This window comes from Periplaneta americana, chromosome 2 (genome assembly GCF_040183065.1).
Source record: "Periplaneta americana isolate PAMFEO1 chromosome 2, P.americana_PAMFEO1_priV1, whole genome shotgun sequence".
Classification (NCBI taxonomy): Eukaryota; Metazoa; Arthropoda; class Insecta; order Blattodea; family Blattidae; genus Periplaneta; species Periplaneta americana.
In genome coordinates, this window is record NC_091118.1 from 216,565,226 (window position 1) to 216,582,314 (window position 17,089).

The following is a 17,089-nucleotide window of genomic DNA, read 5'->3' on the forward strand; positions in this document are numbered from 1 at the left end:
TGTATAACAGAAGGAGGGAAATCATTGTGTCAACCACACACTATCCCAATACTGTTTGAATGACTGTTCATATCTGCTAAGGCACGTGAACGTGAAGCCAGCAGCTGGCTAGTTGGCCCTGCTCCTGCGTGAGCTATAGTATCACGGATAAAAAGATCCATGGCTACTGACTACGTAAATTAACTTTATTATTATACTAGCCGTACCCGTGTGCTCCGCTGCACCCGTTAGAAATAAATATAAAGTAATTACATAATTAAAATAGGACATTTGATCCAGGGAACATTCGTGTTTGATAGAAGGATAAATCGTTTAATATGTTACTTAATTTAAATTGCATCCAAATAATTAAAATGCGATCATTTTGGTCCAGAGACACTCATTTGGTGCAATGACAATTCCTTTAACCTGTTTCTTAATTTTTATTACATGCAACCATAGTTTAATGAAGATTGACATCATTTAGATTTAATGTGTATATTTTTTTTTACTTGTTATAGGTTTCCATTGAATTATGGTAATATCTTAATTTTAACCCTTGTTTTCTACGTATTCAGTAAATGGCGCTTGACCCACTATGGTTGTGAACCCTTCAAATAACTTAAATTATATAATATAATATAATATTACATACTATATTATATTATATTGTATTATATTATATTGTATTATATCAGAAGTTATTGTAATAACATTATAGCATTATGTCCATCTAGAGAAACTACACTTTCCAATGGTGAAATAATAATTAATTATACAAATCGATTAATTTAGCTTCCGATATTACTTCATACAAACACAGAAATATTCTCTGTAGGCTATCTTTCATAGCTTTCGATTGTTGTGTCCAAGGCCCCTTATAGACGAAGTCATTTGTTTTTTAATTCATTACACGGCCTTAGATAGCAGTTATTTTAATTTTAAAACTCATTTATCTCATTAAATATCAGTCCTATCAACATTTTTCAAGGAATAAAACTTATCGCAAATTATTTTTAAAGAAACTTTTATTATGTAACATTTTTCACAAAAATCAATAATAAGCGAGATATTTCGATTTATTTAATTCAGGCCCCCTTATAACCCTCCTTTTAAATAATGTATTTTGAATGCCATATAGCCTAAAATCTAAGTTACAACGAACTTAATTTATATTCCAATTTTCATCGAAATCGGTTCAGCCATTATCGCGTGAAAAGGTAACAAACAGACAGACAGACAGACATACAAACAAAAATTTCAAAAAAGCGATTTTCGGTTTGAGGGCGGTTAATTATATATGTTAGGACCAATTATTTTTGGAAAATCGAAAATTACCAGAAAAATTTCGGCTACAGATTTATTATTAGTATAGATATAATATGTTTGACCTGAATGCATGTGAGAACTACATGGAACACAGTTATTTTATTGAAAATTGTTGTTCACTAATTATGAATTTCTAAAAACTTCTGGCATGTAATTTTGTAAATCAAAACATAGCAAATCAAATCCTGTGTCACTTTCATAAGAATAAAACATTGTACAAGAGAAAATGTTACATATTTGAAGGTAGTATGAGGTAACTGTTCAACGAAATATGTACCAGATATTAATATTATGGGACGCTTATCAACCATTTTTCATGTTTAGGATATCTTACCATGAAATTGATCAGTTAAAGGACGTTACCTTGTAAAAATCTTAAATATTAAGTACAGAGTATCCCAAAAAAATGTATACACTGTTCGCTCAGCAATAACTTTGAAACAAATTGAGATAAAATTCTCGTTTTTCGGGAAATTGTAGCTTAATGTAGGTGTTCAAAGTGACCACCAACAGCATCCAAACACTATTGATGCCGCCGAACTGCTCCACGAACAAAGTTCTGTAATGTGTCCAGTGTCATAGCTGCACATGACGTTAAATTTTTATTTGTTCTCGTAGCACATCCAGTGTAGCTGGTGTTTCCCAATAAACAACATCCTTTAGGGTCCCCCATATGTAGAAATTGGTGTTAGGTCTGAGGACTGTGCTGGGTACTCGACAGCACCTCTTCGACCTATCCATTAAGCTACAATTTCCCCGAAAATGAGAATTTTGTCTGAATTTGTTCTAAAGTTATTTATAAACAAACAGTGTATACTTTTTTTGGGCTAATCTGTATTTTAAGTCATGTTATGTTACATTAAAATTAAATTTCAAATCAAAATTCTGAAGAAATTTTAAGAAAACAGTAATAATAAATCTTGGTCAGTATTACTTACTGAAAAAGAATATATAAGGTATCTGATTCTTCTCGACATGATTCAGTAGCAAAATTTCGGATGCTAACTGGTCATGACTGTTTGCAGCACCATGTTTAAAATTGAAATTTTTTGTTCACCAAAATGCATCCTGTGTAACCTAGAAGACTCTTTGATGAATCAAGAACATTTACGAAAATGTCCAGCTTTGGTATCAGATTTTTTGGATTCGGACTCTAAATTATACTGTTCTGCAAAGCTAGAAGGTGAATGGAGAACTTCCAAGTGCCTGGCAATAGATACTGCTGCTGCTACTATGTTACATTCAATCAAGTTTTATTTAATTTCTATTTCTGAACTCATTTATGCTTTAGGTTGCATTATGCAATTTCCCCAAACTATCATTTGTCTCTTCTTGGCAATGCATAAACAATGTCACATTACTAAAATTCTGCTAACAAGTTTGGAGTTAGACTTTCTATATAACCCTAAATTATATGAGGAGTATCGTTTCAAAATGTGTTAAGTCCCCCCTCCATCGAAATTTAGTTTGATGCGATTTCGCGCTTATAAGCATGTCTTCTATCATATATCATAACAAAATTGGACCATTTCGTATTATATTCTGTGTTTTTTGTATGTGCTTTCTGATGTATCGGATCAAATCGTGTTATGTTCGCGAAACTGATCGGTTCCAATCGTATTAAATTCCCAACCATTTTCCATTCGTTGGTTGACCTGAACGAAATGCCGCATTTTTTCCTAAGTTGTCAGCATCTGTGTAAGATGTAATGAATAACGGTTGCTTACTACTTTTGTGCAAAATGGATAGTTATGCAATAGTTGGAGAAAGATCAAAGAGGATCAGGAAAAGACTAAAAACAAAAACAAAAAGAAATCGCGAAATGGAAGCAAAGTAAGTACATTAGCTGTGTTACTATAATAAACTGAATTAAACATCACATTCTGAGATGATATTATATTCTAAACTGCATGCATTTCCTTATACACACAATGGGGAAAACTGGGCCTTTCTACAACTAATAGTTTCCAATTCACTATGCATCATTCCCACAAAGTTCCCAACATTCTATACATGGAACGAGACTCAGTGTGGAAGAGGGGCAAATAAAGTGGCATCAGGAGTAATGCCATTTCTCAACTTTGAGCAGGATGTTACTTGCATAAGACTTCTGTGACAGATGCAATGGGCAGAACGAAAACATGCACATAGTACACATCCTTCCTTTCTGGCTCCAAAGCAAGGCACCCCCACACATTTCCGAAGTTCTAATGCATTTTCCAGTATGGGGCCATTAATTATTAGCAGCTGATAGACTTTTCGGAGTCGTACAGAAAACGTTGCGCAAGAAAGGCAAGTTAATTATCCCTAATGATTATAGGGCTGTTTATGAAACAGTGGGTTCCGTTAAAACTTTAGAAGAAAATTGGACAATTCGAGATTATAAATCTCTAGCTTCACAGTACAAAAAGGTGGACAGAATCAAGGATATGAAAAGGGTTACGTTGAAAAGGATCTATAAAAATGGAAAATCAGAGGTTACTTTGAAAATGGAACCCATATTTAGATATGATGATCCTTTCAAAGTAGGTACTTGTATTATAAAACGAGGAGTAAGAAGAATAACAAAGCCACAAATCTTATTGATCCTAAAAAGAACGATGTGGATACTTTGCTGAAAGTGAGATTTGAAGATAGTTGGGAAGAACTGGATGACGTGGGATTCTATGCTTCTGCCTCAGCATTGATACAGGATCTTCTAGTGAAAATAATGCACATGGTGAACGTCTTCATGAAGAATCAGATTTTGAAAGACTCTGAAAGACTGTATTTTCATAATTATATTACTTATGTGTATTCATTTTAGACTAAAGGGTACTAAAAAAACAATGTAGCTTTAATTTTGTTGATAAGAAATACGGGAACACAGAATATTTAATCTCAAATAACCATTTCTGTTATTTTGTAAGAAATAAGAAGGTAAATAAAATGAAACAGCATTGTGTAAGAAACAAAAGGTGTTGGATCAAAACGTATTAAATTGTCTGTGTTGTTTCAAAACGTATTAAGTAACAAATTAAAAGTCAACTTGCTCCGCATTGTGACAGGAAACACATTTCAGATTTTATCGGTATTACTTATAAATGTCTATATTAACACGATGGCAGTTCATTTTTATACATATTCAAAACACTTTAGGAGAGAAAAGTTTTTATTGCTTCCTGTAAAATTAGGATTCGGGAACATAACACATTTTGAAACAATGCTCCTCATATGTGTTTTTTAGGTTTTCATGGTGAATGTGATTTGGATATTGCACTATGTCCTGGAGCTAACATTTCTAACATTTCGAAACTACATACAGGTTCCATGATCAGGGCAGAGAGCCTAGGCAAGACCAGACAGTTCGCCTACTCTGCTGGGCATGTAGCGCCTGGCCGTTCCACGTGCTGAGCTCAAATGACAAATTCTGAGGGGAATATCTGTCAGTGACTAAGCTCTTAAGAGGCTTTTGAGGCTCATATAGCCTACCGGTACATATATATTCTTATATGAGGTATCGCCATCCTCATTGAATAATCAATGAATCGATTCCAGGTGAAGGAACGAATTTTTCTCAAATTAATAGATATTTACAGTATGGCTACTTATAGTCATTGATTATTCAATGAGGATGGCAAGACCTCATATAAGAATATATATGTATATATCAATGTTAACAGTAACTCATGAACTGTTGTTGAAAATGACCATGCAGTCATTTAAATATGCGCTCCTGCATACATGACTTGAATGTCTTAAATGCAGGTAGTAGGCTATTGATAATACAATGAGAGGAGTTCGGCCAGCACCATGAATCGTGTCCCAGTGTGGCTTGATTCCAGGTGTCGGAACGAATTTTTCTCAAACTAATAGGTTTTGAGGCTTAGCAGACCCAAAAAAATTGAGTTATAATAAAGTAGAATTGCACACAAAATGTGCATTGAGAGTCTATAAATGGTGTTTCTTGCTGTAAGCTTTTAAGCTTTTCGTCCTTTTTGGGCAGTATTCTAGATGGTATTGTTTGCATTTGCATCCGCACAGGGAACACACACAGTCTTCGTCCGGTTGGTGGAAACCTGGTTTCTTGCAGATCTTGTGATGGAAGCCGTGAATGGAGAATCGAGTTAGCACATGACGCTGTGGTTGGTCTGGGTTCGCCCATGCTCGATTTATCATTGCTTCTGTGGCGTAGAAGTCCATATCGATCTCGCTTCGCTTCCTTATTCTCTCTGCTAGGAGATCGTCATATTGTTCTGTTGCCGGCAGATGGTGCGATAGCCTCAGCTCTTCTATCAGAAATGGTTCCCGTGCCAGTTAGTATACCCAGAGGGGGCCATTTTTGACACCCCAAGTACTCTTTTTAGGAACGTGGCTTTTACTTTCTCCAGTTGTTCTAGATCTTTCTTCTTCAGATATATCCATACTATTTGCAGGCCATAGGCGAATATTCGAAAAATTTTTGTGGTGAATAGCTGTTTTGCTGCGTCCAGAGATAGTCTATTTATGAGTTTGATGTCATTGATGGCTCTTATGGCTGCGACTGATTTTTCCGCGATATGTTTGCTGAAGCATGTGCCCGTTGTTTGGAATTTTACTCCGAGGTATTTGTAGTGGCTTGATTGTTTCAGTGGTTCTTGTCCGTAATACACCAGTTCATGTGTTGCCACTCTTCCTCCTTTTCTGAAGACCATCTGCAAAGTCTTGCTTTTGTTTATGCGTAGTGCGTTTTCTTCTGTCCATGCTATGAGGGTGTTGAAACTTTCTTGTAGATCTCTATGTTTCGTCACGCATAGGACTATATCATCTGAGTACAAGTATATGGTAGCTTTACAGTTTGCTATTTTTAGCGCTTGGACGACATCTGCCGTGGTGATATTGAATAGCAGAGGGCTTATTGGATCACCTTGGAGGACTCCATTCGTTTGAACTATAGGTGTCGATGTCGTTACGTTGTCGTCTATGGTCACCCTGTTGACTGTCATAATACACCTGATGATGTGGGTCAGGTAGTTGTCTCCAATTATCATTTCGAGCTTCTTCATTATGATCTGTCTGTCGAGCAGATCGAAGGCTTTTTTGAAATCGATAAATATTGTATATAGTTTCCCTTTGGGATGTCTGAGTGCCACTTGGATGTCGGACAACAGGTTGTTTATGGCATGCAAGGTGGCTCTCCCCTTCCTGGGATCCTTTTGTCTGTCAGGTCGTATAGCCTCTTTGTCAGAACTTTTGAGAAGACTTTGAATAGTGGATTCTCCAGCACTATGCCTCTGTAAGCATCTGGCAAGGATGTAGCACCTTTGCCTTTATAAAGAACTTTGATGGTGGAGTGTCTCCACTTTTCCAGAATGGTGCCGTATTCCAGGCACTTGTTGAATAGCTGAGTCCATGTCTGGATTAGGTGCGGTGCTGCCAGTTTAAGGTGCTCGTTTGCAATGCCGTCCGACCCTGCTGCTTTTCTAGTTTTTGTTCCCATTATAGCAGCTAATATCTCTTGCTCCGTTATTTTTGGGAATATTGGGTGGTGATTGCTTTGTACCGGCAGCGCTGCATCGCTTCTACTCTGGTTCAGAATCTCACGAAAGTGGTCTACCCAAATCTGCATTTGTATCATGTTTGGAAAGGAGGGTCTTGTTGTCTTGAGGGCCGTAAAAGGACCGTCCATTGCAAATTTGATCAGTTGTTGCGCTTCCTTTTCAAGATGGCTCGCCCTTTTTTCTCTCAGTAGTTTCTTGTAATGTCTTCTTTTTTCGTTATATTGCTTCAAGATTTCTGTATTTGATGAGTTCCTTGCTCTGTGTAGGAGTTTAAGGACTTTCTGCCTTTCTTCATAGCACACTCTGTCAAACCAGGCTTGAGATTTCCTCTTCGGGAGTTATTGAGTTATTATACCTAGTAACAATAGGTCTATAAGTTTGCAATAATGATGTATCGTAACACTTGGTTTTCACTCACATCCTTGTTGGCAGTCATTCCAGGATGCAGAGTTTGGTGTGAGATTTGTGGCAGAAGTCTCTAAACCTCTAAAGGCATGGCTACGACCTTGACTCGGAAGCTTGAGGGGGACTAGAGAGGAGATATCAATTCACTAAATCTCAGTATGAAACAAGGCTAGACTTCCGCCACAACAATATGTTGCGCTATATTGGTGTTCTGGGGGTGATGATGGTCGCCTTCTCGTGGTGCCCCCTGAACTATGTTTAATGAACATAGAAAAAAACGACCATCCAACATGCTCAAATGACAAATACAATCCGAAGTAAAATATTCCGGAGGTGAAAAAGTCCCCTCATTTGGATCTCCGGATGGGGATTATTTTAGCATCACATAACAAGACAAAACACAATATAATTCTACCTCAGCTGAAGGTCTTACAGTGGAATTCTGGAGGCCTTAATCAAACCAAGAAAACTGAAATACATAAAATTCTAATAGATAAAGACATTGATATGTTTGCAATAATGGAAGCCAATGTTACAGCTCAAAAATTACAGTTCTTTGTTTTCAAGAACTACAATACATTTCTACAACCTAAAGCAAGACAAAGAACTAGTGGCATACTAGTTGGCATCAAAAGAGGAATAACTTCAACCTTTAACATTGTTAAACAAATGACTAAGGAAGACAAATCTGAAGTAACGAATATATTATGCAAATCTGTCTTTCTGGTAGAAGCTCCCTGTGAAGCAGGCTTGAATAATATATTTGTTGCTGTCAGGGGCGTATTTTGTGGACTACCGGGGCTACCGGCGGTAGCCCAAGGAAATTACAAAAGAAAAAGTTTATAATATAACATAATGTAATAATTTTGTATTATTAGTTTTACCACAGTAATTAAAATTAAAGCAATTGTTAGATTTATATGCACTCTCTGCTCTCGAAAAGAAACAAGTTGTCAAGGCGGCATCACTGCAGAAACCGCTGCTACGAGGGGTAGCCTGTGACCGTTCCGCTCACGCTGTCCTGTCGCACAACTGCCTGTCCCCCGCTACCTGTTTCTATCGTGCAATGTAGGCCGGGTGAGTTGCCGCTCTCGTGATCGGTTTCTTCGAAGGTGCGAAGCAACAATAGGCTTAGTACGCTAGCTCATGAATGTGATTGTGTTCTTGCAGTTCAGTATTTTAAATTTGTGATTTGTTCGAGTGTCTAAGAGTTATATTAATTGTGAATTATGAAGTTTTTAATTTCCCAATTAAGTGATATTGTGAAAAATATGACAGAACAAGTTTCTGGAGAGGTTTGTGTTGAAAATGACTGTGTAATAGAAGGTTTAATAAAAGTGCCTTTTAACCGTCGTACATACAACGAGAAAGTTGAAATTGTGAAAATGGAAAGACCAACTCCTGAGTTAAATTTGTCCATGAACGTAAAAGAAAAACAGCGTGAGTACACACGCCATTTCACTTCAACATCATATGGTAAGTGGAATTGGTTGTGTGGTAGCTCTAAACTGTCTAAACTATTTTGCTGGCCATGTTTGTTATTTAGCCGCGAAACTAATGTGTGGTCAAAAGAGGAGTTTTCTAACATGAACTCCCTTCGAACGGCAGTCCTAAAACACGACAAATCAAAAACTCATATTTGTAGTAGCATGAACTTTGCAAACTTTGGGAAGACAAGAATTGATTTACAGCTAGATAAGCAAAAAGCTCTACACATCAACCACACAATGCTCTTGTGAAAAGAAATCGGGAGATTTTACTGCGTCTTATTAACGCAGTCTACTTCCTAGGAAAACAAGAATTGGCTTTTCAGGATCATAATGAGAGTGTGGAATCAGACAATAGAAGAAATTATATTGAATATATAAGTTCCTTAAGTGAATTTGACCATTTACTGGCCAATCATCTTGAGAGTTCAACAGTATTTCGTGGTACTTCTCCCGCAATTCAGAATTACTTAATATTTGCTATAAGTGGGGTTATGATAAAGAACATAAAATCTGAAATAGAGGAAGCACCTTTTGTGGCCATTGTTGTTGATGACAAGTGATCAGAGTCAATTGTCCACTGTTTTAAGATACGTCGACAGTACTGCCAATGTTCAAGAACGGTTTATAGGATTCACAAATGTCAGTTCGGACAAAACTGCTGCTGCTTTGTTTCAGCATGTGGAAGGTGTTATAGCAGAATAGCTACAATGTCGGCAATAAGTTAATTGCACAGACATACGATGGTGCTTCAGTTATGGCGGGAAATATTAATGGCTTAAAAACGAAAGTTCAAGAAAAGTATCCTCAAGCACTATTTGTCCATTGTTACAGCCATGTTCTCAATTTAGTTTTGCAACAAACTATTTCATCCATCCCAGAATGCCGCATTTTTTTCAAAACACAGTCGGGTTTAGCTGCATTTTTCTCATCATCTCCTAAAAGATCAGGAAAACTCAAGGAATTTATGAAAAAGAAACTCCCAAAAATAGCACCAACTAGATGGAATTTTACATCTCGGCTTGTAAATACAGTAAAGGAATACAGAGAACAACTGACTGCTTTCTTTGAAAATATCATTTGTAATGACTCTGAAGAAAACTGGGATGATGATGATGTAATTGTGCAGGCTCAAGGATATTTGTATTTTTTCACACAGTTTCAGAATATATTTCTTCTTGAAGTCTATGCTAGAGTGTTCGCACATACAGATGTGCTCTACAATATTCTTCAGACAAAAAGTCTAGACATAGCATACTGCTTGCAAGAGGTATCAAAGTTAAAAAATACTATATCCGAGTTCAGACGTAGTGGGTTTCCGTCCATATGGAGTAATATGGAAAATGAAAATTCTTCAGCCAATACAATGGAACCACCATTAAAGCAAAGAAAAGGAGATGATGAATTGAAATACAGGCAGCTGTACTACAGCATACTAGATCGTATGCACATGGAAATTACTGACAGATTTTCTGATTATGGAAAGCTTATAGATTCTCAAAAATTTTTTGCTTATAGAGAAAACTTCCCGAATGAGGCACTAAACAAATTATTTCAGTCCTATAACAGTCACTTTGATCAAGTACGTTTGAAAAATAAATTAAGCGTAATATATTCAGCAGAAGTCTTTGATTTTTCGAACAAACCTATCCACGAAATATTATCTGCCATATATGAAAACCAGCTGAACCAATTTATTCCTGAAGTCCTTAAATTGGCAACATTAATTGCGACAATACCAGCTACGTCAGCATTGGTAGAAAGAACATTGTTGAAGCAATAAAATCCTACTGTAGATCAACTCATACACAAGAACGTTTATCCGGCTTGGCACTGATGTCCATTGAAAAGTCATTTCTACAGAAACTTCGCAAGTGGCCCAACTGTAATTTCAATGACGAAGTCATCCAAGTATTTTCGTCCCAATCAAGACGTCTGGAATTCACATATAAATAGGTAAGGAATTTTATTATAGGGATTTTAAAATATATTTTGTGTAATAATAGGGTCAGTGGTAGCCCAGACCCTTAAACCAGTATACGCCACTGGTTGCTGTAGGTACGTTAACAGAAAGCCACAATTTAAGTCACACAGAATTGTGTGCACTCAAAGTTGGGTTTCTGGCGTCTTGTCAAACCATTTGAGTTGTGTGGACTTAAAGGGAAGAATTGTGACGGTGTCTTGTATAGTTCCTGGAGTAGCTCAATCGGTAGAGCATTCATGCGCTAAGCGAAGGGTCCCAGGATCGATACCTGGCCCAGGAACAATTTTTCCTTTGAAATTATTCACAAATCTGAAATTTGTAAAATAGAACTTCGGATAAATAACACTTCAAAATGTATAGCATATATAACCCCCTAATAACAAACCCAATTTGGACAATATAGTAGTTACACCAAAGACTCTCATAATTGGAGACTTCAGTGGTCATTCTAAAGAATGGGGATATTTAGGCATCAATTCTGTTGGCCATTCAATAGAAGATTTTCTTAACACCCAATCAATCCAATTATTATTCAACCCAGAAGACCCTCCAACATATCTTCATTCCCATGGAACATCTAATCCAGATTTAACTCTAATATCTTCAGACATATATAACAAGGCAAGCAGGAAAGTTCTGGAAGACCCTGGACTTGGCCACAAAATCATTGCTACTTCTATTTTACTACATCAGAAACCTACAAACAAATCTTATAACAGATGTTCTTGGAATTTTAAAAAATCCAATTGGACTAAATTTAGAGAAGATCTAGAAAATAACCTCTCCATTAATATGAACGAATCCCCAGACAAATGTAACGACATAATTTGTGCAACTATGCTAAAAGCAGCAAAGAAATGGGTGCCCCGAGGAAAGATCCCAAATTACAAACCTTTCTGGACAAAAGATTTAGAAACATTAAAGAAAGATTATTACAAAACAAAATTATTTCACACATAACAATAAATATTATACACAAACTGAAGGATTACCAATGGGTTCACCTATATCAAGTATATTAGCTGAAATCTTCATTCATAATATAGAACAAACACACATACTAAACACTGACAACAACAAACACGCAGAGAGAATAATGTACTGGCATCGATATGTAGATGACATAATAGTCCTATATAATGGAAACAAAAGACAAATAGAAAACCTACATCAACAACTCAACAAAATACATCTCAAATTAAAGTATACAATAGAAACAGAACATAACCAAGCTATAAATTTCTTAGACATCACCATAACCAAAACAAATAATAGACATGAATTCAAAATATACAGGAAACCACAACTACAAAACACATACAGAATTCATCGAACTATCCTATACAACATAAACATGCAGCTTTCCATACAATGACATACAGATTAATATTTAACATACCTATGAACAATGACAACTATACTGAAGAACTAAACACAATAAAATATATAGCACAAGACAATGGATATAATCCTAACATGATAGATACACTAATAAAAAAGACAAAACAAAAACAGAACAAACCAACACAAACACCGCGTGAGAATAAATACATAACATTAACATATCACAATATCAATACTTACAAAATTGCAACTTCATTCAGAAAACTAAAACACAAGATAGCATAGGTACAAAACAAAAACACAACACAGAAATATCTAAATAATCACATCAAACATTCAAATAAATATAATTCAACTGGGGCTTACAAACTAAAATGCAATAGTTGTCCACATTTTTACATAGGACAGACAGGAAGAAAGTGCATATGTAGTAGAAAGTCATAACTTATTATTTTCACAAAGTTCACTTTTTAAACAAGAGCTCAGCACTTTTAAGATAACAAAGAATCAGTTTAAAATATTCACAGACATATCTGTAACACTTTCTGTGATAAGGGTACTTAAAGATGGTGAATTTAACACTGGTAATACAAGGTCTCTAATCTTACCTTAATGGATAGATAAATAAGTGAACTAACAAAGTAAAGAACAGAGGAAGGACTGAAGGAACTAATTAATATATAAACAAGTAGCTTGATGATCAGTCAGTTGGTAACAAATTTGGTTATGGTCATTCCAACCATCATGGATTCTATGAGTCTGGCAGTTAAAAGAATTCTGTGTATGAGACAGAAGTATCTCTTAACACCGAATTCGTTACCTACAATGATGCGTTCATGGTTGAAAATGATGACTGATAGAGCTACATTTGACGTGGGCAAGAAATGAGACCAGTAAATTTTTCGTGGAACTCTAGTAGTCAATAAAGAAATTAATGTAAAAATATATGAAGGGTTCACAACCAGAGTGGACCAAGTCCTTCTGGAATAATTTTGAGAAATTGAGTCTTAAAAGTACCTGACTCATGCTTAGCAACCTTCACTTTCCATAGGAAATGCTGCCCTCTCTGGAGTAACAAATGAGTTATTGACTTAGTTTGTTAAGGCAATGAATAAATCTAAGTTTTCTTCATCTGAGATTGCATTAATCCACAAACTGACCACTGGTAGACTTGATCCACTCTGGTTGTGAGCTCCTCATATATGACAGAAAGAATTGAATGAGGAATTTGAAAAAGGGACCAAGTCCATATTTTTTGTAAATTGAGTTTATGCCCATTTCTGGGTCTCCATACACTCTTCTTGGATTTCAGCATTAAAAGGAACGAAGTCCTTTAGAATGTACACATTTAAATTGTGTATCAACATGTTTGGACTGTTATATATCCAGATCCATACAAAAGGTTTTTTGTCGTTTTCTTCAAATTTACTTTTCCAGACTTAGTCCCTTTTGAAAATTCCTGATTCAATTATAAAATAGAATTCGAAGGCACAATTAGCTCACCGGATTGTATCGCCACAGCTGATTTCCCTGCATGCCATGACAGGGGAATAAGTTCACTGCAGCCTTGTTCTGTACATCTGACACGTCCCAACACATGGTGCGGCCCTTGGGACGTATGTCTTTGTGCCATGTCAGTATGAAATTCTGTGCAAAACAACCACATCACATTTTCAATGCTCTATTATCATTTACCACTCTGTCATCACCTCAATGTCTCTGAATATTGTCAGTCTTTTAAATGAGACATTACACAACAATTACAATTACTGAAATTTGATTGTTTTAGTCCTTGGCCCACAGTTTTTAAGTTTCAACAAAATTTCTTTCACGATTATGAAGGGGTTTTCCAAGAAACCGTGTCTCAAGTAGGTGAGCCTCTGAAGAGAAAAAATATCAACTATAAACGCATCTATTGCGAAGTGTTTGATAATATTGATAACCACTTGGATGTAAGATTTCAAGATTATTCTAAACTGAAATTTTTAAATTTATTGTCGCCTCAAAACTATGAAAAATATACTAACCAATTCCCAGAAAGTTGCTTTCAAAATCTCATAGATACATATGGAAAATTTTTCGACATCATTCGATTGAAAAATGAGCTGATTGTAGTGTACAGCAGTAAAGAGTTTAGAAATAAAACCATGAGTGAACTTGCAAAACTATTGAGTACTAATTTAATGCTGAAAAAAAGTTTTCAGCAGTTTAATGTGTTAGTGACATTATTGTGTACAGTCACAGAAGAAAAATCTGGCCGATGAGCAGCAAAACTCGTAATGTTACTTATGCCGGTTTTTTTTGTAATTATCACAGTACAGAGTATCTAAGAGGGATACTGTTTACTCCCCCCAACGTTGCTGGTCTCGGAAGGAGAGGATTTCGGACTGTTTCTGTTCACATTCCATAAGGTTGAAACTCTTGTGTTCTTGTCGACATAGGCCTACAAAAATTTTCTTAGTAAGCATTGTAGTAGTAATTTTCAGATAAGTCAATATACAATACAATATAACATAAATATTTATTTGTTATTCAGTCTAAATGACTTATCAGTGTTTTAAAAAAAGATCAATAAAATGTATAAATATAAATATTCATTGAAGTTAAAGGTTAAAATAATGCTAACGTTTTCACCTATTACCACCTTTAGGCATTTGAGCAATATTTTATATTAGTTACTTACGATACGTATATATTATAGAACGAATTGCATCATGAACAGTTCAACTTCCTGTTGAAAGTCATATCTGCATTCTACGTTTCAACCATCTGAAATTATTTCGACGTCCACTCAATATGAAGTTTAATATTGGAATCAATAAGAACCATAAGATTATATCATTATAATACATATAATTACATCAATAACGGCACATACCAGTAATTGGTAAAATTATACGATCAAATGTAAGCATTAATAAGACATTATAGAAGTAATCAATTTTTATTACAAGGTAATATTTTATTTTATTTGAATCCATTTTAAATCTACAATTTAATCTTTGTGTCCTATAGTTGTTTTAATTATTGTCGTAAATTTAAGTAGAGATGAGGATAATTAATTCAACTATCATACATATCAAAACAATAATTAACTCAACTATAGTTTATCATTTAATTTGCACAAATGATTTTAATCTGTTAGTTTTAAGATTGATTAATGTATATATTCAACAGCCATGCCTTTTACTGTAAATTAATGTATCACATGATATTGTTGGCTCAAGTGCCTGAAGATGCCAATAGGCGCAAAACGTTAGCATTATTTTAACCTCAACTTCAATGAATATATATTTTATAAATTTTATTGATCTTCTTTAAAACACTGATAAGTCATTTAGTCTGAATAAAAAATAAATATTTATGTTATATTATATTCTACAGAAATTTGTTATTTCATTGTTTTTACCATTGCGGGTATGAGGAATGTTACTGATTTCATTATCATCTCCTCTGTTCGTCTCTCTTTAGTCTATAGACCAGGGATGCTCAACCTTATGAATACTGCGGGCCAATATTAAAAAAAATATATTATTGGAGGGCCACAGACATCGTCCAATAATAAATTATTTACATAAATGTCTTGCTAATTAGTGATTATTGTAATTTATATTAATTAATAATACAGGTCTGTTCAAATATTTTTTTTTAATTTTAAGTTTGAAACTTTAGTATTGGGCACAGCTGCTATAGACATACTACATTTATGCAAATCTAGTCTTTCAGGTGAAGCTCCCTGTAAAGCAGAATTGAAATTATTCAAATCTGCTTTACAGGGAGCTTCACCTGAAAGACTAGATTTGCATAATATATACGTTACTGTGTACGTTAACAGAAAACCACAATTCCAAGTCACACAGAGCTTGTGTGCACTCGTTGTGGGTCTCTGGCGTTTCGTCAGCCCATGCGAGTTGTGTGGATATAAAGGGAAAGGTTGAGACGGTGTCGAGTGGAGTTCCCGGGTAGCTCAGTGGTAGAGCGCTGGTACGTTCAACCAGAGGTCCTGGGATCGATACCCGGCCCCGGAACAATTTCCCCTTGAAATTATTCATACTACATTTATTTATGGTTTATTCTTATTTTAATATCTTCCTGGCAAAACAGACTGCCAATATGACGAAGAGTAAACAAAATTGAGAAAGATACAATACATAGGAACTTCGTTCTAAGACGATATAGAAGTCAACAGTCAGATAAAGTAGAATAAATATAAATTGATTGAAGTAATCCAATACAAACGGTATAAGTGAACATTAAAATAAATTGAAATAAATATATATAAATTAATTTAGGTAAACAATTAATAATAGTGACGAAAGAGGAACATAAATAGATTTGTTAATTAGAAATAATTTTTGTGCGATTTAAGGAAACGTTTGATTATATGAGCGGTTTACTATAACTCATTTATTTATTCTATTTTTAAACCTACAGTATTTACTTTAGTTCTGAAAATAAGGGAAAATATACATTCCTGAAGTAAAATAATTAATATTGAATGTTCTTTTTATCACAAATTAAAATGTTCTTCTTTCTATGTAGCTCTAGTGATATACAATAGTTTCCTTCTGGACTTAATAATCTGTCCAGAAACCATTGGCATTGTTCACTGTATCCATTCTTCTATGTACAGAATTAACAAGGTTGTGGATATATCTATCTGACAATGCAACATCATCCCAAGCATCTGAAACGAGATCCCACAATTCGTCCGTATACCTAGGACGCCGACCCTGTAGTTGTTCATTAACACCGCGTTACACTTCCGCCCCACATTTTCTATGGGATTTAAGTCAGGACTTTTTGGCACCCATGGAACCTCTACGACATCATCCCTGTGAATGTTGAACCACCGCTACACGGCAACACATGTGTGTACGGAAGAAAAGTCGTGTTGGAATTTTATTTTGTTTTCGGGCTGAAACACACGCACACTAGGTAGCATCACATTTTCCAGTATATTGGTGTACTGATGCCCATTCATATGCCCATGAATCCTCCATAGCGCGCCGCCACCATAACCAGAAATCCATCCCCACATC

The 17,089-nt window shown here is 35.3% G+C and overlaps 1 protein-coding gene and 1 long non-coding RNA gene across 6 annotated transcripts in view; one reads left to right on the forward strand and one right to left on the reverse strand.

The window, feature by feature from the left end:
* Positions 1-17,089, reverse strand: part of LOC138695124 (uncharacterized) — a 293,372-nt gene that overhangs the window by 152,945 nt on the left and 123,338 nt on the right. For all 4 annotated transcript variants that reach the window (XM_069819546.1, XM_069819544.1, XM_069819543.1 and 1 more), the window contains one exon: positions 13,551-13,694. In XM_069819546.1, coding sequence (XP_069675647.1) covers positions 13,551-13,694 — 144 coding nt within the window. The remainder of the gene's footprint in view (positions 1-13,550; positions 13,695-17,089) is intronic.
* Positions 1-17,089, forward strand: part of LOC138695127 (uncharacterized) — a 46,229-nt gene that overhangs the window by 22,771 nt on the left and 6,369 nt on the right. The gene's annotated exons all lie outside the window — the stretch shown is intronic.